This window comes from Neophocaena asiaeorientalis, unplaced genomic scaffold (assembly GCF_003031525.2).
Source record: "Neophocaena asiaeorientalis asiaeorientalis breed wild unplaced genomic scaffold, Neophocaena_asiaeorientalis_V1.1 scaffold150, whole genome shotgun sequence".
Taxonomy (NCBI): domain Eukaryota; kingdom Metazoa; phylum Chordata; class Mammalia; order Artiodactyla; family Phocoenidae; genus Neophocaena; species Neophocaena asiaeorientalis.
The window spans coordinates 14026145-14050227 of record NW_020176571.1 but is presented as its reverse complement, the minus strand read 5'-3'; the positions used below and the strand labels follow the sequence as shown (position 1 = coordinate 14050227).

Sequence of the window (24083 nt, the reverse complement as noted above, 5' to 3'; positions counted from 1 at the left end):
GGCAAGTATTCCAAAATGGCTCTTGCCAGCACCAGTGTCCTTGTGATAGTACAAACTCTCAAAGGCTGCCACCAGCATCTATGTCCCCAGGATGAGTTCCAGTTATAGCTTGCCTTTCCAGGAGGCTCTCCAAGATCAACTGGTAGGTCTGACCTGGGATCCTTTCAAATCACTGCTTCAGCTCTAGGTCTCAGGGCATGTGAGAGTTTGTGTGGGCCCTTTAAGAGCAAAGTCTGTTTCCTACAGCCCTCCAATTCTCCTGAATACAAGTCCTGCTGGCCTTCAAAGTCAGATGTTTTGGGGGACTCATCTTCCCAGTGCAGGGCCCCTGGTCTGGGGAGCTTGATGTGGGGCTCAGACTCTTTGATCTTTGGAGGGAATGTCTACAACTGTGATTATCCTCCCACTTGTGGGTCACCTACCCATGGGTGTGGGTGTTGACTATACTGTGTGTCCATTCCTCCTATTCATCTCATTGTGATTCCTTCTTTATATTTCTAGTTGTAGATATTTTCTGCGAGTCTTCAGATTGTTCTCATTAATAGTTGCTCTGTATGTGGTTATAATTTTGGTGTGCCTGTGAGAGGAGTTGAGTTCAGAGTCTACCTACTTCACTATTTTGGCCACTCCTTGGGCTGAAGTTATAAAACTGGGAAACTGGGAATACTCAGCATACAGATGATATTTAAAGCCATCAAAATAGATGAGGTCACTAAGGAGTGAAAGCTGATGGAGAAGAGGACCAAGGAGTAAGTCCTGGATACTCCAACACTGGAGACTGTGGAAAAGGGGATCCTCCTTCACAGAAGACTGAGAGGGAGGGACTGATGTTATATAGAAGGAAAGCACAAAAGGGTGTTGTGTTCTGGAAGCCAAATGAAGAGTGTTGAGAAAGAGAGTTATTGATTGTGTCAAATACTGCTGATAGGTAAGCCCAGATCAGGGCTGGAAATTGACCTTTGGATTTAGCTATGTGGAGGTCAGAAGGGACCTTGACAAAAGCAGTTTTGTTGAAGTGTTTGGGACAAACACCTGCTTGGAATGGTCTGAGAGAAAATGAGAGGAGAGAAACTGGAGGCAGAGATTAGAGACAACAATTTTTTTTTTTTTTTTTTTTTTTTTTTTTTAGAGACAACAATTTTGAAGAGTTTTGCTATAAAGAAGATCAGGCCAATTGGATGAGTATTTGGAAGGGAGATGGAGGTGCCAAGAAGTTTTTTATGATGGTTGTACCATCATGTAACCATGTAACATCATGGTTGTATGCCAAAGTGAATTATCCAGTAGAGAATAAAGAAATGATGCTTTTGAATAGAGGAGGGTTTCAGTAATGTTTGTGAGTAGGTGAGAGGGGCTGGGATCAAATGTACAAGTTGAGAGATTGGTTTTGGGTAGAAGCTTGGTCATTTTTCCACGATAATAAGCAGGAAGGAGGAACATAGAATCTGCTGGGCAGGTAGATGTGCTAGTGGAATATGTAGAGGTTTTCTTTTGACTGATTCCAATTTCCAAGTGAAGTAGGAAACAAAGTCATCAGCTGAGAGTGAGGATTACAGTAGAGGGTGATGAGGTTTCAGCAGAAAGAAGGGTGTGGAATCGCTATCTGTTAGAAGAGGGAGAGTGAGTGGACCTGAAACATAGAACCATTGCCCAGAGCATTATGGCTTACTTGACTCACATGATCATGTGTTTGAAACGAGACTACATCAACCCATACCAGGTACTCAAATATTTTCAATGAGTAAGTGTACAGTCTTTTATATGTTTACATGGTTATGCAGATGACCATATAAAAAGAGTTAAATTACTTTTTTATCGACACACAGGAAAACACTGAGTAAAGCAAGGGTTTTAGTAATTTAATTGGAAGAAATTTTTAAAAAACAATTTGATTCTCTTAAAGAATGTGGCATAGTGCCTTGAGTTATACCTACTTTGCAGGTGGAAATCTGCAGGATTGTTTACTCTGGTCATGATGAATATGAAAGTAGGTTCAGAAGTAAGAAAACTTTTTGTTGTGCAGAGAATAGGTTTTGATCAGAGGGGAGAGTTGCAGAGTTTGAGATCTTTGAATTAGCGATAATGAAGTTTAAAATGTGATAATGCCTCTGTTTGGGTGAAATCCAGTGATGATGAATTGATTGGTGCTGAAGAGGGTGAAAAACTACAAAGTTTCTTCCAAAAATTGGATTTAAGAATTTCAGGCATTTATGTTTGTATGCCTGAAATTGTATGTCTGACAGAAATTAATACAGCATTCTTCTAGAGCTTACTAATCCCCTTAATAAATAAGATTATAAGTGGATATGTAGGTATGTATATTTAATTCAAATTTTAAAAATTTGTTAACAGATATACTTAGGTCTTGAAGTAATTGATAAGATTTATTTATCGCTTGTCTTTTTTTGGAAAATACATTTAAAGTATTGCTTTTAACTGTAGGCACATAAAACGTGAACGCATGTTTGATTTGAGAGACCCATTAAATGTCCTTTTTTTATTTTATACATTGAATTTTACACAATCAATTGGAAAAAAGGTTCTAAGAAAACAATGAAACACAGGTAGAGAATAACTAACTATAAAAGACTGATTCTGATTTATTTTCTTTGTGTCCTTAGTACACCATCATGCTACTTCTTTTTTTTTTTAATTTATTTATTTTTGGCTGCGCTGGGTCTTCGTTGCTGCGAGAGGGCCTTCTCTAGTTGCTGCAAGCGGGGGCTACTCTTCGTCGCGGTGTGTGGGTTTCTCATTGCGGTGGCTTCTCTTTGCGGAGCACAGGCTCCAGACGCGCAGGCTTCAGTAACTGTGGCGCGTGGGTTTAGTTGCTCCGCGGCCTGTGGGAACTTCCCGGACCACGGATCAAACCCGTGTCCCCTGCATTGGCAGGTGGATTCTTAACCACTGCGCCGCCAGGGAAGTCCCCACCATGCTATCTTTGATAACAAAAATGTCCTGATCTTGTGATAGAGAGGCCCCAAAGTGAAAGAAATACGAGTAATGAATGCATATGTTCATAGCAATGCTTAAATTATACTGTTTCCTAGTGGATACCATTTTTCTTCCTTGAGTGGGACACTACAGAGTTGGATATTAATTGCTCCTACAAAGGTGGTTTTGCTCTTTACAATAAGCATTAAGACATGTCCTTGGAGCTCTGTGACTTCATCATATACTACCTAAAAAGGGAGAGAATAAAAGTCAGATACGCTTAAATGCATCTTTTAAAAAATACTGCTTTTAACAAAAATATTTGCACACTGATATCTTGTACCTTGGAATGGATAGGTTAATGTTAGAATCTTTCATTTCTAACTCCAATTCTGAAGAGCGAAAGGTTCTGCTAACATAAAGGAGTTTAACGACAGAATATTTCTCTAAGAAGCTTAGAATTTACTCTGATTCCATTAAAAATTGTCTATCCCAAATTTAATAAGACTGTAAATCATTCTCTAGGAATAAATTTAAATACCTGTCACCTTTCAACTGTCCTTGGATTTATTGTGCAACATGGGACCTTGAACACTGTCTGTCTTTGTTGAAGGCTAATGAGGAAAGCAGACCAATCTCCATGATGTCCGTGTGTTAATTTAATGTAGTACAGTATTTCCTTCTACATGTGAAGCAGTCGCTCTATGGTTACTTTATTTAAAATTGTTTAATTTTTAGTTATGAAAATATATGCTCATTAAATAAAATATGGGGATGAAACAAAAAAAGAAAGGAAAAATTTCTATTTCTACCATTAGGAGATAATCATTTTGATGTGTTTTTTGTTTTCTATATATAATTACTTTTTAAGAATCTGAGCTGTAATTATGTTGTGTGTATAGTTTTGTATTTTTCTCTTTTTCACTTACTAGTCATGTAACTATTTTTAAAAAAGAGAGGTGTTCAGCTGTGTTTTATAATATCCAAGAAATAAGTCACAGGCATTACCACTGGGTGCCTGCAGTGGTAAAGAAGCTTTAAAAGTGTAGTACTATCAAGAAATTAGTTATACATCAATCAAAGGAGGGGAGAGCTGTGTATAGATCCAACATGGTTGCCAAGGAAACTCCTTATAACACATTTGGAGGAGTTTCATATGATGATACAAACATGCCTGCTTTTTACAGCTAAACTACAAGATAGACAGAAGCGTTCTCTATATATGCAAAAAAGAATCAGAGGAAACAAATTGAAAGGCCTTGGAATCCACTGTGAGGCCTGCTCAGTGTGTATGGATGCAATTTCTAGCCCATCGTACTGCATTTGCCTACCATTTACGAACCCATCAATTTATCAGTGAAATTCCATGCAATATCAATCTGTTAGCTGCTCAGAACAATGATTTACTTATAAAGTAAATAATAATTCAATCAAGGGAATGAGATACAATATAATACGCTAATCCAGTCTACCCTGCTTCCTGTGACATCTCCTGGCTACCGACTCTTCCAGAATGCTGCTCCCATTCCAGACAGGAGATTACCTTTTAAATTTCTAGGAAAGCTTATTCAAATTATTCCATTTAATTTATTGAGTTCCCCTGGATAGTAAAGGATTTTAAGGGCTGCCTTAAAAATTTCAAAAGCCTACCAATGTAATTCATCTTTCATCGCAAAGGGATGCTCAACGTGGACTCCGTGAACCACTCTTGTCTCCTGAACGCTTATCTTCCCAGGACTTCAGAGTAAGCTCCTTTCCTTTTCTCTACAGTGGTAATTTTGAACTGTCTAAATTATCCTCCATTTTCCTCCCCACAACACGTTCGGCAGATGAACTTATCTCCTATTTTACAGAGAAAGTAGACGAAAGGGCCCTCAAAGTGTTAGTGTGTGTGAAGAAAAATGGAATAATTCTAAGCATTAGGCCTTTGGAAAAGTCTGGTTTAAGAACTCTGTGAATCATATAAATTAGTGCTAAAGATGTAACTTTCTAAGAAACATATCAGTATCAATGATTCATATTTATATAAATCTGTTGTCAACTCCAGTTCTTCCTCCATTTACAATGGGGTTACATCCTGATAAACCTATGGTAAATTGAAAATACTGTAGCCAAAAATGCATTTAATATACCTAACCCACCAAACATCATAGCTTAGCCTAACTACCTTAAACGTGCTCAGAATGTCTCATGTAATTTATTGAATACTGTACTGAAAGTGAAAAACAGAATGGTTGTCTGGGTACCAAGTGGTTGTAAGCGTATTGGCTGTTTACTCTCGTGATTGCGTGGCTGACTGGGAGCTGTGGCTCAGCATCAGGAGAAAGAGTATCCTACCTGGGAAAAGAGCAAAATTCAAAACTTGTAGTATGGTTTCTACTGAATGTATATCTCTTTTGCACCATCGTAAAGTAAAAAAAGTTTCAGGTTGAGCCCTCCTAAGTTGGGGGCCATCTGAATGTGTTTTCTCATTCGAATATGGTGATAATATTTACCTTCTGGCATTGTGAGAAGGAATAAATGAGATAATGAATATAAGCCTTATTACAAAGCCTGATACATAGTAAACACTAATGAATTACAGCTGAAAAAGATCCATCAAATACACAAAAAAAGAACAGCTGTTTCTTGGTATTTTGCCTTCCCTGACTGGAGATAACAGTTGTACACAATATTGAGTCTCCCAGGTATTTAACAAGCTGAAATTCTTTAATAAATGACAGGAATTAATTGCCTTCCTGGTTAAAATACAAACATTTGAACTCCTAAGCTTATATTGCTTTATGGATTTTTTTCCCTGTGCTTCATTATGCAGAAGCTATTTTCCTGAAAGTGACTGAGGTTTTATAAACATGTAATCATTGTACATTATAGAAGGTATATATATATCTGTTCTAATTGCTTTACTGCATCCATAATGTTTAAAAAAAATAAGTGCTTTTTTCTTCCAATGCAATGAATAATTAGTGGGTAATGCTAGAGAAGTACACAGATGATTATATTCTTTGAGTCTTTTCACCAAATGATTTAATATGTATTCTGCCTTAATATAAACAGAACCAAAAATGCACAGCTCTTTTAATTTCACTTTATAATACTTTTTACCCATAGGCATGTGTCAAGTCTTCATTGCCTTCTGACAAACATTGAATTTGTAGGTCTGAAACTGTCACATCAAGTAGAAAAACACTGTTTAGGGTAATTTAATTAAGTAGGATAATATCTAAGAAAGGAATACAATGTAAACTATTATATATAGAATGGATAAACAATAAGGTCCTACTGTATAGTACAGGGAACTATATTCAATATCATGTGATAAACCATAATGGAAAAGAATATGAAAAAAAGAATGTCTACATGTGTATAACTGAGTCACTTTGCTGTACAGCAGAGATTCGCAGAACATTGTAAACTGGCTATACTTCAATAGAAAAAAAGAAAGGAATACAATGTACAACATACATTGACTATAACAATATAATTCTGTTTTAAAATAGAATCTGTATTTCTAATGAATCATTAAAAAAATAATGGTTCGGGCTTCCCTGGTGGTGCGGCATGTGGGGTCTTCCTGGACCGGGGCACGAACCCGTGTCCCCTGCAACGGAAGGTGGACTCTCAACCACTGCGCCACCAGGGAAGCCCTGAACTATTGTTTTTGAAACAATTTTAAATGTGTTCAGTGTATAAGCACTGTGTGTCCAAGCTACAAGTATGTGCTGATGGAGAAAAGTATTGCATTGATTTCTAATCAATGGGCCATGAATGTGTGAGGACTCAGAATTATTGCAAGCCGTGAGACAATTTATGGACACAGCAAGCATCATAAAATAATCTCCACACATGTGCATTTATAGTACATATAGCTTGAGATAAATAAAACACAAATTTATTTAAACTCCTGGATTGTTAGTGGCTTTTCATCATTATGTGTTTCCTTAGATACAAATGCTGAAGTACAGCATGCAGTCTGAGAAGTTTCTTTATATTGATGTAGGGGGGGTCTTATACCCAGAACGTATGGAAACTAGGGATATATAGTTGGGAGGTATATACCTCTAGTTGTTGACATCATGACAAATATAAAATGTCAAAATATATTTCCTTACTAAAGTATCTATTATTTGAATATGTATAAATGTTTGATAGTTTTTTAGTTTGATACATTTTATACATGTACACATAAAGTGTCATTTATAAAACTATCCCAAATATTTAATTCCACAGATCTTTTTAGAAGTAGCTAAGTTTCAAAGATACTAAGAAAGCTAAGACATTTTCCTTGTCCTCAAGAAGTTTTCAATGTACTAGAAGAAAAAAGTCTGTGTAGGAATAAATAAGAGATGGTAAATGTGGCCTAAGAGACAGGGAAGAGAGACTGGTTCACAGAGTACATATTTGAGGTAAACCTCAAAGTTGGCAGAGAAGGGCAGGAGAGTGAACAGCTACATGAGCTCTATCACAGAGGTCATAGGGATTATTCAGGGAATGACAAGCTGTCTGATGTGACTTGAGAATATGACTAAGTATGGGGCAATGGAAGGGCATGAGCAAACAAACGTTCCTTATTATTTTTGTCAAAGGTGCAAAAGACATTTAACATAGGAAGAATTGCTTTTTCAATAAATGGTGCTGAAATAACTGGCATTCATAGGCAAAAAAAGTGAACCTCAACCTAAACCTCACACTTTTTTCAAAAATCAACTAAAAATGAATAATGGACTTAGATGTAAAATGTAAAACTATAAAACATTTAGAAAAAATATAGGAGAAAATCTTTAGAACTTAGTGCTAGGTGAAGAGTTCTTAGACTTGCCACCAAATATGCAGTCTACAAAAGAAAAAAAAAATTGATAAACTGGGTTTCATCAAAATTGAAAATTTTTACTCTGTGAAAAACCGTGAGAAAAGCAGGAAAAGTCAAACTACAGACTGGGAGAAAATATTTGCAAACCACACATCTGACAGAGGATCATTATCCATTGTATATAAAGAATCTCAAAAGTCAACAGTAAAAATGAGAAAAATGCAAACTATCTAATTAGAAAATGAACAAAGGCATGAAGAGACATTTCATGAAAGAGGGTATGCAGATGGTAAAAAAGCACATGAAAAAAATTCAGCATCATTAGCTACTAGATAAATGCAAATTAAAACCACAATGAGCTATCACTCTATACCTTTCAAAAGAACTAAAATTAAATATAGTGATAACACTAAATGCTGGCAAAGATGTAGAGAAATTGGCACAAACATTGCTGGTGGGAGTGTAAAATGGTATAGAAAAGCAGTTTGACAGTCTCTTGAAAAACTATGTACAGCATTACCATATACCCTAGTAATTATATCTTGAGCATTTGCTTAGAGAAATTACAACTTATGTTTACACAAAAACCTATATATCAATGTGCACAGCAGCTTTTTTTTTTTTTTTTTGCGGTACGTGGGCCTCTCACTGCTGTGGCCTCTCCCGTCACAGAGCACAGGCTCCGGACGCACAGGCTCAGCGGCCCTGGCTCACGGGCCCAGATCGCTCCGCGGCTGTGGGATCTTCCCGGACCGGGGCACGAACCCGTGTCCCCTGCATCGGCAGGCGGACTCCCAACCACTGCGCCACCAGGGAAGCCCGCACACCAGCTTTGTGTGCAATAGCCCCAAGCCAGAAATAACCCAGATGTCCTTTAATTGGTAAACAGTTAAACTGTCATACCTCCATGCCATGACTACTACTTAGCAGTGAAAATGAACAAACTATTGATACATGCAGCTACCTGGATGGATCTCTAGGGAACTATGGTAAGTGAAAATGTAACAAACTGTATGATTCCATTTACATAACATTTGAAATGACAAAGTTATAGAGAATAGATTAATAGTTGCCAGGGTTTGGGGATGGGGCGTTAGAGGGAGAAGAGTGTCTGCGGCTATAATAGGGTAGCACCAGGAATCACCGTGATGTAATGTTCTGTACCTTGACTGTGGGGATGACCACACCTACACGTGTGATATAAATGCACAGAACTAAACATGCACACATATACATAAGAACACATGTAAAGCTGGAGAAATCGGAATATGGACAGTGGATCGTATCAATGTCAATTTCCTGGTAGTGATATTGTCAGTACTCAGGCAAAGTGTTACCATTGCAGGAAAGTGGTTGAAGGGTATTTGAATTCTCTATATATTATTTCTTCCAACTGCTTGTGAATCTACAATTACCTCAAAACAAAAATTTTTTTGAAGAAGTATATAAGGATGATATTGCTCCAGAGACAGCTCAGGAAAATTACTGAGTCAAATTTGAAAGGCTGTGAATGCCACACTTGGGGTTTTGGATATTATTCAGTAGGCAATAAGGAACATTTGAAAAAAGGTAGGAGAATAATAAATATGAGTAGTTTTTGACATCTTAGATAGAAATTTGAATGATTTAATTGAAAAACATAAGATAGGAGGCTGATAGGTGTGGCTCTTATATTAGCCAAAGTTGCCAGGCCTTCAAACAAAGAAGTAGCAATGGGACATAGAGGAGAAGATGGATTGAAGAGGCAGGTGGCTGCACAAGTAGAACTGACAAAACTTGGGGATTAACTGGACTTGTGAGTGAGGGAGAGGGTGATGTCATTAGAAAGTTTCTTCCGAGGAGATGGCAAACAGAGGAGGAAAGCCTGATTTAAAAGTGTGTAGGAGGCATCCTAAAGGGGCTCTTTAATAGAAGTACAGGTTTAAAGCTTGGGAGAGAAGCCAGGGCTTGAGGAATAAATTCAGATGCAACCTACAGGTGATAAATGAAAATCTGTAGATACATAAGGTACTTCTGAGTGTATATATCAAGAGATGAGGGTAGGTCATGGAACTCCAGCAAATATTTTCAGAGGAAGAATGGCAATGAAGGAAAATGAGAGAGTGGTTAGAGAAGATAGAAGGGAATTAAGAAAAGGTAGAACTCAATGAATAAGTCTGAAAGAGAAAAACAAATACTGTATAATATTGCTTATATGTGGAATCTACAAAAATGGTACAGATGAACTTATTTGCAACGCAGAAATAGAGACACTGATGTAGAGAACAAACATATGGACACCAAGGGGGGTAAGGACAGGTGGGATGAACTGGGAGACTGGGACTGACATGTATACACTACTATGTCCAACTCCCTCCGACGAAAACTCCTCTCCTTTAACCGACCCCCCCGAATCTCTTGCTGCCCCCCCTTTACACCTCCCCCCCCCTACCCCGAAGCGGTTCCCCCTTCCCCTGAAGCCGCTCCTCCCACTGCTCCCCCGCCACCGCCGTCAGCTCCTTTGCCCACATCCCTCCCCTCACCAATTAGCGCACACACACGTTCGCATGATTCTCAGGATCCTAACCTCCTCTGTCCACTGAGGGAGGTAGCAGGGGCAGAAGGACTGGTCCGAGTCCACGTCCCCTTCTCCCTCCAAGATCTCTCTCAAATAGAAAAACGATTGGGTTCCTCCTCTGCTGACTCTTCCCGCTACATTAAGGAGTTCCGCTATCTCTCTCAAGCTTATGATTTAACCTGGCATGATATCTTCGTGGTTCTGTCCTATACCTTAACCCCAGACGAAAGGGAAAGAATTCAAACTGCTGCCCGAAACCATGCAGATCATGTCCACCTTACTGATAATCCTATGCCAGTCGGCGTAACCGCTGTACCGGGCACCGACCCAGGCTGGACTTATCAGGACGGCCAAGATGGTCGCCGTAAACGTGATCTCATGATTCAATGCCTCCTAGCTGGCATGCAGGCTACTGCCCATAAGGTAGTCAATTTTGAAAAACTAAAAGAGATAACCCAAGGACCCAGCTATCTTTCTCAATCGCCTTACAGAGGCCTTAACTCTCTACACCCGGCTGGATCCCGACACACCGGCAGGGGCAGCGGTCCTAACCACCCATTTTATTACCCAATCAGCCCCAGACATTCGGAAAAAATTAAAACGGGCAGAGGACGGCCCTCAAACCCCTATTCAAGACCTGGTAAAAATGGCCTTTAAAGTCTAAAATGGCCGTAAGGATTTGGCAGAATCCAGCCGACAGGCTCGGATGCACCAGAAGGTGGCTCTCCAAACCCAAGCTCTTGTGGCCGCCCTAAGGCCGGCCATCTCCCATGGATCACAGCATCCACGGGGTCTGCAGAAGGCAACCCCGCCAGGGGCCTGCTTCAAATGTGGAAAAGAAGGCCACTGGGCTCGCCAATGTCCCAATCCCCAACCTCCTTCTAAGCCCTGTCCCAGCTGCGGGCTAACGGGCCACTGGAAGAGTGACTGCCCTACGACTGGCCCTCCCTCAGTGTCTCCAGGCGGGGGGCAGGCCAACCCTGCGCCATTGCCACTCGAACTGCTGGGATTGGCTGACGACTGACGGTGCCCGGACTCGAAGTACCCCATCACCCTCGCCGAGCCCAGGATAACGCTACAGGTGGCGGGTAAGTCCATTTCATTTTTGGTGGACACGGGGGCCACCTAATCGGTTCTGCCTACCTATTCCGGGCCAGTTTCTCCTTCCCAGAACTCGGTTATGGGTATTGACGGCAAATCCTTCTCCCCATTTCAAACCGGTTTATTCCCATGTAATCTTGACAGGATGCCATTTACTCATTCCTTTTTAATCATGCCATCCTGCCCGGTTCCCCTCTTAGGCCAAGATATCCTCTCTTACTTAGGAGCCTCCCTCCAGCTGGTCAGACTTGACCCTAAAGTCCCCTCCTCCCAGCTCCTGCTTCCTCTTCTCGGTCTATCTCTAGAACCCTCTCCCTCCTGCCCTCCTTTTTCAACCACACCATACCCAATCAATCCCCAAGTTTGGGATACTTCTAAGCCTATAATAGCAACACACCATTCCCCTGTTCTCATCCGCCTAAAGGACCCCTCCAAGTTTCCGTCAAGGCCCCAATTTCCCATCTCCGAGACTCACCTTAGGGGCCTACAACCTATTATCACCAGACACCTAAATCAGGGACTTCTTATCCCCACTGACTCTCCCTGCAACACCCCCATCCTGCCTGTCTGCAAAGCCTCTGGAGATTATCGCCTGGTCCAGGACCTCCGAATAATCAATGAGGCCATAATTCCTCTCCACCCGGTAGTACCGAACCCATACACCTTGCTCTCCCATATTGCCCCATCCATAACCCACTTTACGGTTTTGGATCTCAAGGATGCCTTCTTCATTATCCCCCTACATCCCGACTCCTATTTCCTCTTTGCCTTTACCTGGACGGATCCGGATACTCATACTTCCAGCCAGCTCACCTGGACAGTTCTTTCCCAGGGCTTGCGCGACAGCTCTCATCTCTTTGGTCAGGCGCTGGCACGGGACCTCACTTCCTGCTCCCTTACCCCCAGCATACTCCTCCAATATGTAGATGACCTCCTCCTTTGCAGCCCATCTCTTAACCGCTCTAGACAACATACCGCAGATCTCCTCAAGTACCTTGGCTCTCACGGTTATCGGGTCTCCCCAGACAAGGCTCAGTTATCTGTATCTTCTGTAACCTACCTGGGCCTCCACCTTACCCCTACCACAAAAAGTCTAACAACCGACCGCACCCAGATTATCCGTGAACTCCAACGCAAACACCAACAGTCCACCTCCCCAATTCCCGATTGGTGGCAATCCACCTTTTTTACCTGGCTAACACCAATCTTGGGCTCCCTACTTCTTATTTGTATCCTGTTTATGTTTGCTCCCTGTTTTCTTAGGTTCCTTCGCAGGCGCATGGAAGAAGTCTCTTAAGTAGCCACAAACCAGATGCTTCTCGGCCCTTACACCCTTCTTCCTACAGAACCCCCCACTGGCTCTCCTTAAATCCGGGCCCCCGACCCCCAACGACGTCCCCACTCATGCAGGAAGTAGCCAGAGACAAAACGTCGCCCCAATCCATCAAAGATGTCGGGATGTAAGGTCCGTTGGCCCGGGTGAAAGAAGGCCCGGGGGGTAAGAGAAAACATCGACCAGTACGAGGTAGGAGAGGCATTGGGACATAACGACCTCACCTGTTCTGAGAATCAACAAGAGACTCTAACTTCCTGCCCAGAAAACAATGGGGCTGACGGGAAGGGAAAATGGGCTTACGCTCCACAACAGACCAACCAACACCTGGCCCTGCTGTATCCTCACCAAATAAGGAATTACCCTGTATAGCAAACCACCCCCTCCCCTTGCAAGCCGCCTTCTGCTTTTACCCCAATAACAGTTCCCCTCATCCAGTACTGGACGCGACTTTTCTGGCCCCTTTCTCTCGGACCAGTGAACCTCGCCCGGGAGCGCTCCCTAATAAAGCTCACTTGAAGCTTTCCTTTGTTTCGCGGTGCCGTTTAAGATCCGACCTTACATAGATAACTAATGAGAACCTACTGTATAACACAGGGAACTCTACTCAATGCTCTGTGGTGACCTAAATGGGAAGGAAATCCAAAAAAGAGGGGATATATGTAATACCTATAGCTGATTCACTTTGCTGAAACTAACACAACATAGTAAAGCAACTATACTCCAATAAAAATTAATTATGTTGATTAAAAAAAGAGAAAAGGTAGAACTTAAGAAGCAAAACGGAGGTGTAAAGAAAGAGGAAGCAGTTAACAGTGCTGCCGTCTAACTGTTCCGGAGAGGAGAGCCTGATGGCTCATTGGATTGAGCAATTAGGAGTCTTTTGATGCCATTTAAATAAAACAGCATCAGTCAGGGTCAGAATCCACATTGCAGAGGATTAAAGGGTGAGAAGGAAGTGATGAACTGAGAGCAGGAAATGTGTTAATTTTGCAAAAGTTTGGAGGTGATAGCGAGGGAAAGAAAATCTGGATGCTTTTAGAAAGGCTAACTTGAAGAGTTTGTTTTGTTTTGTTTTTTTTAAGATTTCTGAGTTGAGGATCCAGTGGATGAGACAGCCTTAAGAAAAGGTGAGCAAATAATTAAGTGAGCAAGGTATAGAGGAGATGGGAAAGGATGGAATCAAGAGAATAAATGTAGGGTTTGCCTTAGAATTAGGGGATCAGATGTTCAAATCATATACTACAAATGAATTAGAGAGCTATATATAATATAAATTAACTTCAATATAATTTGCACTTTGTACTTCTTTATATTTTTCAAAAGAGATTTTATAAAGTTTATTGCTATACACAGGTTAGACTATGATAAAGTTATTAGGTAAGGAAAACCAGGTAAAGAAAAACTTGTTAGAGAAAATAAGGTAGAGTCAGGGATAATGTTAGTAGGTGAAACAAATGCTGTAAAGTCTTGGGCTCTCGCTGGAGGCTAGCCACAAATTTGAAACTTGGTTCATGAGCACTTTGAAAGCAGTATTTGTATTTTCCAGTTCCTATAGCATCAAGAACTGTGATCAGCAGACAGTGGCTATTTTGGGAAATGACTTCCCTTTATGGAATAATGCTGCCAATTACTGTAAATTTTCCATATTTGGTTAAACTGAAAAATGGTAAGAAAAATACAAAACGACTGGACAAGAGTTGACTCATACTTACAATTTCATTGTAAGTGGGGTCGGTACATTTTGGAACAGATTTTGTTTTCCTCCTCCGAACTGCACTGGGGTATGGTAAAAGATAAAATTCAACATGTGCGCTGGGCGTGGAGCCATCTGGGAGATGCTGCAAAGGAAAATGGTTATAAGTATTAATGTGCATCACTATTATAGAAAACAAGTACACAGCTACTAACTCTCTAGACCAAAGGCAGGATCAAGATTTATTTCAGTCACTGTTTATCAGAAAAGAAGAGAACAATCAAAAGAAATACATCATTGCTCAAAAATAATCCCAAAATACAGTTTAAAAGAGTAAAACTGTCCATCTTAAATTAAGTATTGTGTCAGAGAACTACATTTAAAAGTCCATTAAATGTGATTGGCTCTAGCTTTTTATAGTAAAAACTAAATTTGCATTTTTTTAATTGGAGTATAATTGCTTTACAATGTTGTGTTAGTTTCTGCTGTACAATGAAGTGAATCAGCTCTATGTATATATATATCCCCTCCCTCTTGGACCTCCCTCCCACCCATCTAGGTCGTCACATAGCACCGAGCTAGGCTTCCTGTGCTTTATAGCATGTTCCCACTAGCTAAATTTGCGTTTTTGACAGAAATGGTCAAGAGATGAATATAACCCACAGGCAGAGACAGAAACTGAGTGCCTCAGGAGACTGTACACCACTTGAAAATAAATAATTCAAGTTTAGCACATGAGATGTAGCATTTAATGACATGTAAATGCATATTATATAATATCACATTTTCAAACAGAAAAATATCAATTAGACCTACAAGTTTAATATACTTATAAGACTTTAAGAGTTATAATATTTTTATTATCTAAATTATCCTAAAATATATTGGATAATCCTTTTACAGTTGTGTTCTGTGGGGCTCCCAAAGTTGCCTAAGTTTCTGCCTGATGGGTAGATCAATGATGCCAAATGAGTAGATCTCTGGACCCCCTCTCTCTATCCTAACACCCCTGCTCCCCTATCCTGGTTTCAGAATGTCTCTCTTCCTTTTCCACTTTTTTCTTATGGATATTTTTATTTCTTAATAAATTTGAAGAATGAGTACACTGTTTTAAAAATTTGGAAACCACTGTACTTCAGAGAAATGGGTTCTAGCTTTGTGACCAAATGGAGAACAAATTGTACTAAAAAACTATGCATATCTAGTTTGATAAAATGAGAAATGCTTGTGTAATTTATATTTAAGTGGATGATTTGAAAGTCACAATTGAGGAATTAAATGGTTCTCTTGGTGAATACATTCTAACTATTAAATCAGTAATTTCCAACAAATACTTTTATATTCTGAATCACAGCGCCATTCACATGTAAACATCCAGTGACACCCCCAATGTCGTTAGCTTTAATTTTATATCTTTCTTTGGCATTCAGAAAAGCATATTGGAAAGTAAGAAAACGTGACATATATTATTATAGGACTTTTATTCCGTTCTAATTTACATGGTGAAAATTATGTCATTAGGAAAGTCTGGCTCTTTATTATTATTCGCAAATTAGATAAAATACATCTGGACACACCCACATGTCAAAACGCTAAGATTGTCAAACCTGCTGCTTCAGATGGTGCTCAAGGTATCCCTGTCCCACGTGAAACCCTCCCCCAGGAGGAGCTCTGAAATGTATCAATGGCACAATGGAATTTTCTGTGATACAGAAAAAAACATTGCTATTAATATTTGAGAGTTGATTTGTGTGTGTGTATGTGTGTGAGAAAAATGAAGGGAGAAAAATGTTTTTGCTCTGTGTAACTGTCTCTCTTTTCTACCATTGGGCACTGGGCTTGAGGATACCATACCTATAATCATTGTATGTTTCATCTTAGTGGTTAGAATCATGGTTCTGGAAAAGGACTTTTTGGTTGCAATCTGGGCCTCCAAATTTCCCAGCCATGTGGCTTTTGGTAGATAACTTTTCTGTGGATCAGTTTCCTAACCTGTTAAATGAGGATAAAGGTGATATCTGTCTCAAAGCATTCAAAAAATTAAATAAACCATGTAATGTGAGTATAGTGCCTGAAATAGAGTAAGATTCAATAAATGCTTGTTTCTATTTTTATTTTCTATAAATTGAACAAGAATACACTACAATGCATTGACTGGACAAGATATGCCTAATGTACTGTGACATTTATGAGCAGGGTTTCTCAATCTTGGTACTAGTGGCATTGGGGCCAAATGATTCTTTGCTGTAGGCTGTCCTGTGCATTGAGGATGTCTAACAGCATTACTGACCTCCACCTACCAGACTGCAATAGCACCATCCTCCCAGCTGTGACACCAGAAATGTCCCCAGCCATTGCTACATGTCCCCTGGGGAGCAAAACTGACCCCAGCTGAGAACCACTGATGACTCCCAAATAAGAATCTGTAATTCATCCTTAGGATCTCAGCCTAGTGACCTGCAGAGTGTTACAAGTACCTTATACTCTAACCAAAATCTATCTTCTATCTTTCCTCACCACTCCAAAACAGATTTTTTCAACTTGTTAAAATTGCATTAAATGATACAATTTCATTTCTCCAGTGTCTCCCTTGTCATTGATTTTCAAATCCAAGTATGTACCAAGATCAATATCCTCCCTTTTTGCCCTAGTTCATCTGTCACCACAGATCTTTATTTCCTAACTTATAATTGGATTTTAATTACTTTTTTATGCTCCAGTCTTCCCACTTCATTCCTTCATTCATCCTGTATATCACTGTTGCATTTAACCTTCCTGTAAAGCTGCTTTGATCCTGTCACTTTCCTTCTCAAAACACTCAAGCAGTCCACCGAGGAATAAACTCCCAATCACAGAAGGGAAAAAGTATTTTGTATACCAGCCTTCACCAAGCATTTAGCAATTAAAGGTTTGGGCTTCTGTTTCCAATTAGTGTCTGACAAGATCCTTGAATATCCTGTTGTTTTCAGAATAATAGAACAATTTAAGTCAGGGATGCATTCGATCTGAGCAGCACACTTAGTCTTTCCTCCACGGCTGTTAAGTGCAGACATGCATTTCTTTTTAAGAGAATCCTTTCTCCCCCTGTAGCAGCTGTCTTATCAACACTTTTTCTTTTTCCTCTTCTTACTGGCACTGTATCCTGCTCCTTAAAGATCTCATCTAATTTATTAAAGAGATCACTAGATGTCTTTTCATCAACACTTCTCATTTTACTGTTTGCCCTTATGTTTATGTGAATTAAATTTTATTTTAAAATGATTAAATAGCTCCTACTTGTCCATCTTACCCCAGAAATTTTACTCTGGTTGTGTTTTAGATCTTCACAAAGATTTAACACTTTGACTTGAAGAGTCATAAGGCTTGGGGTTACAGAGTTCTTAGTCTGAGGCTCCATCTTGAGTCTGAGGCTCAAACAATGAGAAGTTTCCTTGTGTCACCCAGAGGATGTTTTTATTCACGGTGGATTGAAGTCAGGCAGCACTACCACTTTTTTTAGAATTCTGGCTAATATTTTTACTGTGCTCAGATGATGTGAAGTCATCCAAATTTGACTTTTTTTGCTCAGACTAACTCAGAATTTTATATATTCTAGATTTCCTGTTAAAATGCTTACCATTTTCTATGTTTAAAAATGGTTTCATATATGTGTCAGCTTCCTTATGAGATAAGAAAATATTTAAAAGGAAAATCCATGTCTTGTTCCATACTTCCCCTCCCCCCATGTTTGCTTTGGGTTTTGCTCCATTGGTTACTGTACCCTGCTACATTAACCCCACCCTCATTTCTTTCTTCCTAAGCTTTCAGTATGTTTCTGAATCTCCAATTAAAATTTTTAAATCCTCACTTGAGATTGGGCTTTCCTTTACCTTATTCGTTTCTTTCTTTTCATAGCTATGTCTTTCTTACAGCATTCTTTTCTTTTATAGGAGTCCTGTCCCTAACACAGTACTTGGCATATAGTGAATACTCAATAAACAGTGATCAAATTACTAATTAAATGAGCTATATATTCATAGTGCCTAGTTCTTTGAAAGTACTTCATAAGTATTTGCTGAATCATTATTTATAATGCAATATAAAAACCAGAAGTCTTCCTAACTTCCTAAGATTTAAGTAATTTCTCTTACCTATTGCAATGTTTCTTATTGTAACCAAACAATAAAAAGCCCACTGCAGGGTAAAAAAGATGTATCTTGGGGTCTATTTCCAAGGTCTGTCCTAGGTGTTTACCCTGAACTCTAAGCTGTTTGAAGGCATCTTTCTGCTAGAGCTGATCTTCTCAAGCACATCATTGCATCAGGAATATATGTGTTAAGTTCTGTTTGTTACATCCAATATCTTAATGCTCCACTTCGAAAACTTTGACTTTATCTCACCTCTCAGATCATGTTACACAATTAGATGCTTACTACATTTTCTTACTCCTTTTTTCTCCAACTGGGGCTAGACTGAATTTGTAACATAATTACTTGTACTTCTTCTCAGAACGAATCCTTAGTCACCATTTCTTCCACCTGGAGACTTGATCTGTAATTGCTGTCCTCTTCCTGAGACCGTGTTTACTCTTCTGTGATAGTCCTCTCCACCTCTCCAGACTTCTCCCACTAACTCATTAAAAATCTCCTTAACAATAAGCACAGTGGGTTATTTAAATCTCCTTCTAGGAGCTAATGATGACCTGACAATTTCTTGGGGGGTTAATATATGGTGAAGTGTGAACTAAAGTCATATTTTTGTGCTACATTCCTATGCCCTCTCTCAACCTCCTATAAGTTTTCCCCTCCATGTCCTGCTTTGTGGAGTACATGGAAGAAACAGAAAGAGGTACACTCAATTTAATTGGATGAGTGCCTTATGGGGACCTCTGTGTGGAGGCAGGGAGCTGGACCCACATTAGCACCAAGCACTCCCTGCAGAGGAAATAAATATGTCTCATACACGTTTACTACTATACTACTTTTTTCACATATCAATAGGTGCTTTTGTTAATACAATTTTATAATTTAAAAACACTACTGCATTTATAGTAGTTTTAAAAATTATTTTGTATTTCTTAAATTTATCAGATAGCAAAAGGACTTTAATGACATCTGAGAAATCAAATTTTTTTTCGTTTGTTTGTTTGTTTAAAGAGAGGTCCCTCTAGTTGAAAAGCCTTAGGATATTCTTAGCATTCACTGGTGGAAGAGACTTCTTTCTTAACTGAAGAATGAAATATAGGGGATTCTTAGCTAGGTTATTATTTAAGGTTATAAACATTATGTATATTAGTAAATCTTTATTCACAATGTTGACTTCTAAATAATATTGTTAATAATTAAATATACCAATTTTCTGCCTTCATTTCTTGCCTCCCATTGCACACAGCATTTCAAATGGTTTTCAATGTTACTTTTTTTATGATGAATGAAAGTATCTTGAAAATATGGTTAATTTATCAAAATTGAGGAAAAAAAAGTAAGCAGTTGTTTGTAAAGTAAATAAAACCATCTCACATTGTAGGCTATGCCAGCAACTCTTTGGTATTTTCACATGAGTATATGAGAAATATATGTATTTTTCATACATAGTAATAATAGCTACCACCTACTGAATATTTAACTTATTTAAAGCACTCTCTTAAAATAATCCTTGAGCCAGTATTGTCTTTATTTTATTTAAGAGGCTTTTCTATAAAGCCTATGCTCTTAACCACTACCCTATACAGACTCTACAAAGAATGCAAAGGAAACTGTCAGATTCAAATTAAGAGCACTTCTAGATCAAATTTTATCAGGAACGTGATGAAGGTACATGGTTTAAAAATATCAGACACTTTGGAAATGTCTGTAGATTAATTCAAAGTTTAATTGTATTTAATAGGTTATTATCTTTTTGATGAATAATTTATGAGAATTTTCCATCAAGTTTTTTTTAACTTAAATGTTTCCAATCATAAGATAATATAGGCTTTGGAAGAACTCAACTGACAATGATTAAAAAATGATGGGACTATCAAAACCTGAGGTCTATGCCAGAAACAAAACAACATAATAAAAAAGCATTTTCCTCATCTATGTGCCTGCCAAATTTCAGTTCTGAAACTGAGGCTAGCCATCATGAAGAGGGTCTTTTTATAAAATGACAATGTACAACAAAAGTACAAAAGTACAATAAAAGTGCTTCTGATATGTGGTTTGCTGTATGCTTCAGTTAAAGAAATGGTGGAATGGTCTTTCCAATCTTTCTGTGTGTTAATTCATATAGAATGAGACGATTTAAGGTATTCATGAATTCAATTAGGATGGTCTTCTGCTTCATTTCACACCAATTTAAGCCTTTAATAGAACTTTTATCATCAATAGGTGATTTCCAATAATTCTTAAAAAAATCAACTCAAAAATCAAACTGCCATGTGTCTAGCACTTTGGATGGTCTGGGAGAGGACACAGAAAAGTGGTAAAAATAGTTTCTGCTTTCAAAGAAATAAGCTCTTTGGCATCATCATCTGGTGTTTTATATATATATATATGTATGTGTATATATATATATTTTTTTTTTAATTTTAATCCTCAACTTGATGTAGTTAACAACCACACAGAAGTCACAGTCTAGTAGATAGAATTCCTTTTCTGACTCAATACATACGGACTGAATTGCTTCTAAAAGTCCAGAATTCTAATTATGGCTCCAGAATTTATCACTGAAGTGTTTTGTTTGAAAAGTTTTTCCATTTCTTAATAACATGTAACAAGTAAGGCATTAAACCTCATTTATTTTTCACAATCTACTCAATAGCAAATACTGAAGAACTGTTTGTAAGTTAACTGGTAATTAAATTTTTTTTTTTTCTTTTTTTTTTTTTACAATTGCACTGAACCACCCTAAATGATTGCAAATTTCCTAACCCCTAGTCTCTATCCACAAGTGCTGAGAAAACTGTACAGATAAAGAGACAGAATATGCTTTGTTAGAGATGGCTGAGGAATTGTGAAGAACAGATGAAATAATGGAAGATTAGCTTTATGATATTAAATTTGATAGTATAGGAAAAAGATGGATTACAAAAAGCAGAAACTAGTAATTTAGAGGTAAAATATGAGTTTTTTACCCATATACCTCAGATATTTGTCTTCATCCTGTCCAACTAAACAGTTTTATCATGATTTAAATAAAGATATATGATGTAGAGGTGTTAATAATCTGAGTGTTATGGCCAATATGCTGGAACAGATCATCAGGACTGAGTTATGAGGGGCTGGAAGGATGAACTATATCTAACAAAGATGATAACAATAGACTGAATGTCAGGTTCTTCTTTTGGGAAACTCACTCTGCAAATCCAGGGTATGAAATTCTTGTTGCTTTCCTTCATTGGAATATGTATTTTTCTTTTGTTGCTGAAGGGTATATTCCCTGGCTATAGAATTCTAAGTTGACAATTCTTTTCTTTCAACACTTTAATGATGTTCCACTGTCTCTCGCTTCAATTTTTTCTTGCCTACATTGTTTCATTGTTCTCCTATATGCCAAGTGTTTTTCTCTAGCTGTTTCACTAGTTTTTCTTTGTCCTTGGTTTTTAGCAGTTTGAGAACAATATATAAATGCATGCTTTTCTTTGAGTTTTTCCTTTTGGTACTCACTAAGGTACTTAAATTTATAAATTTATGTCCTTCACTAAACTTTGGAAGTTTTTGGCCATTATTTCTTCAAATATTTTTCTGCCCCAATCTCTTTCTTCTGTCCTGGGAGTCCAGAAAAAAAAATGTGACCTACTGTTAGATCTTTGGGTATTTTCTCACAGACCCCTAAAATTCTATTCTTTTTTTCCAATCTTTTTTCTCCATGTTCTTTAAACTGGATCATTTCCCTTGATCTATCTTCCAGTTCACCAACCCTTCCTCCCATCATCTCCATTCTTTTCCTGAGTCCCTCAAGCAAGATTTTAAATATTAGATATTTTATATTTCAGTCCTTAAAAGTACATTAGTACTTTTAAAATGAAGTTTATAATTAACTTTAATATAATTAATAGAACATTAAAATAACATTATATTACTTTCAGGTGTACAACATAATGATTTGACTATGATGTCTAGTTTACATCCATCACCACACAGAGTTCCAAATTGTTTTTCTTATGGCGAGTACTTTTAAGATCTACTCTCACCAACTTTCAAATACAGAACACAGTATTGTTAACTATAGTCAGCCTGCTGTACACTATATCCTCGTGACTTATGTATTTTATAACTGATAGATTATACTTTTTGACCACCTTTACCAATTCACCCCTCCCCCGACCTCTGGCCGTCACCAATCTTTCCTCTGTATCTATGAGCTTGGTTTCATTTTGTCTAGATTCCACACACAAGTGAAATCTAGTGGTATTTATCTTTCTCTGCCTGACTTATTTCAGTAAGCATAATGCCCTTAAGGTCCATACACCCATGACGTCACTAATGACAAGATTTTCTTCTTTTTATGGATGAATAATATTCCATTGTGGGTCTATACAACATTTTCTTTATTCATTCATCTTTTGATGGACACTTAGGTTGCTTCCACACCTTGGCTATAGTAAATAATGCTGCAATAAACATGGAGGTACACATACCATTTTGAATTAGTATTTTCATTTTCTTTGAATAAATACTCAGAAGTAGAATTGCTGGATCATATGGTAGCTCTATTTTTAATTTCTTGAGGAACCTCCATACTATTTTCCATAATGGCAACACCAATTTACATTTCCACCAATAGTGTACAAGTGTTCCCTTTTCTCCACATCCTTGCCACCCTTGCTATTTCTTGTCTTTTTGATAATAGCCATTCTACATGGGAAGTGATATCTCACTGTGGTTTTGATTAGCATTTTCCTGACGATTAGTGATGTGGAACACCTTTTCATGTACTTGTTGGCCATCTGGATGTTTTCTTTGGAAAAATGTCTTTTCAGATCATCTGTTCCATTTTTAATTGGCTTGTTTGGCTTCTTTGCTGAGTTGTATGACGTCTTCGTATATTTTGGATATTAGTCCTTTACTAGATATATGATTTGTTAATACTTTCTCCCATTCAGTAAGCTGCCTTTTCATTTTGTTGATGGTTTTCTTTGTTGTGCAAAAGCTTTGTAGATTGATATAGTCCCAGTTGTTTATTTTTGCTTTTGTTGCCTTTATTTTTGGTGTCAAATCCAAAAATCATCACTAAGCTCAATGTCAGGGATCCTTTTTCCTATGTTTCTTCTAGGAGTTTTATGGTTTCAAGTCTTATATCCAAGTCCTTAATCCATTTTGACTTAATATTTGTGTATGGTATAAGATAGTGGTCCAGTTCCTTTTTTTAGCATGTGACTGTCCCCAGCACCATTTATTGAAGAGACTGGTTTTCCCCATTGTATAGTTTTGGCTCATTTGCCATAAATTTGTTCTTTCTCAAGATTGCTTTGGCTATTTGTCCTCTTTTGTGGTTCCATACAAATTTTAGGATTGTATGTTCTGTTTCTCTGGAAATGCCATTGGAATATTGATACGGACTGATTCAATATTGACTGAATCTGCAGATTGCTTTGGGTAGTATGGACATTTAAACAATGCTAATTCTTCCAATCCATGAGTAGGGAATATCTTTCCATTTACTTTTGTTTGTTCAATTTATGTTGGTGTCT

At 38.2% G+C, this 24083-nt stretch overlaps 1 protein-coding gene across 2 annotated transcripts in view; it reads right to left on the bottom strand.

The window, feature by feature from the left end:
• Nucleotides 1–2865: 2865 nt before the first annotated feature.
• The window catches only part of PIK3C2G (phosphatidylinositol-4-phosphate 3-kinase catalytic subunit type 2 gamma), a 335075-nt gene continuing 313857 nt past the window's right edge, over nucleotides 2866–24083 (bottom strand). For both annotated transcript variants that reach the window (XM_024733232.1, XM_024733233.1), the window contains 2 exons: nucleotides 14451–14576; nucleotides 2866–3182 (listed from right to left, as the gene is read on the bottom strand). In XM_024733232.1, the coding sequence (XP_024589000.1) occupies nucleotides 3030–3182; nucleotides 14451–14576 (279 nt within the window). In that variant the 3' untranslated portion in view covers nucleotides 2866–3029. The remainder of the gene's footprint in view (nucleotides 3183–14450; nucleotides 14577–24083) is intronic.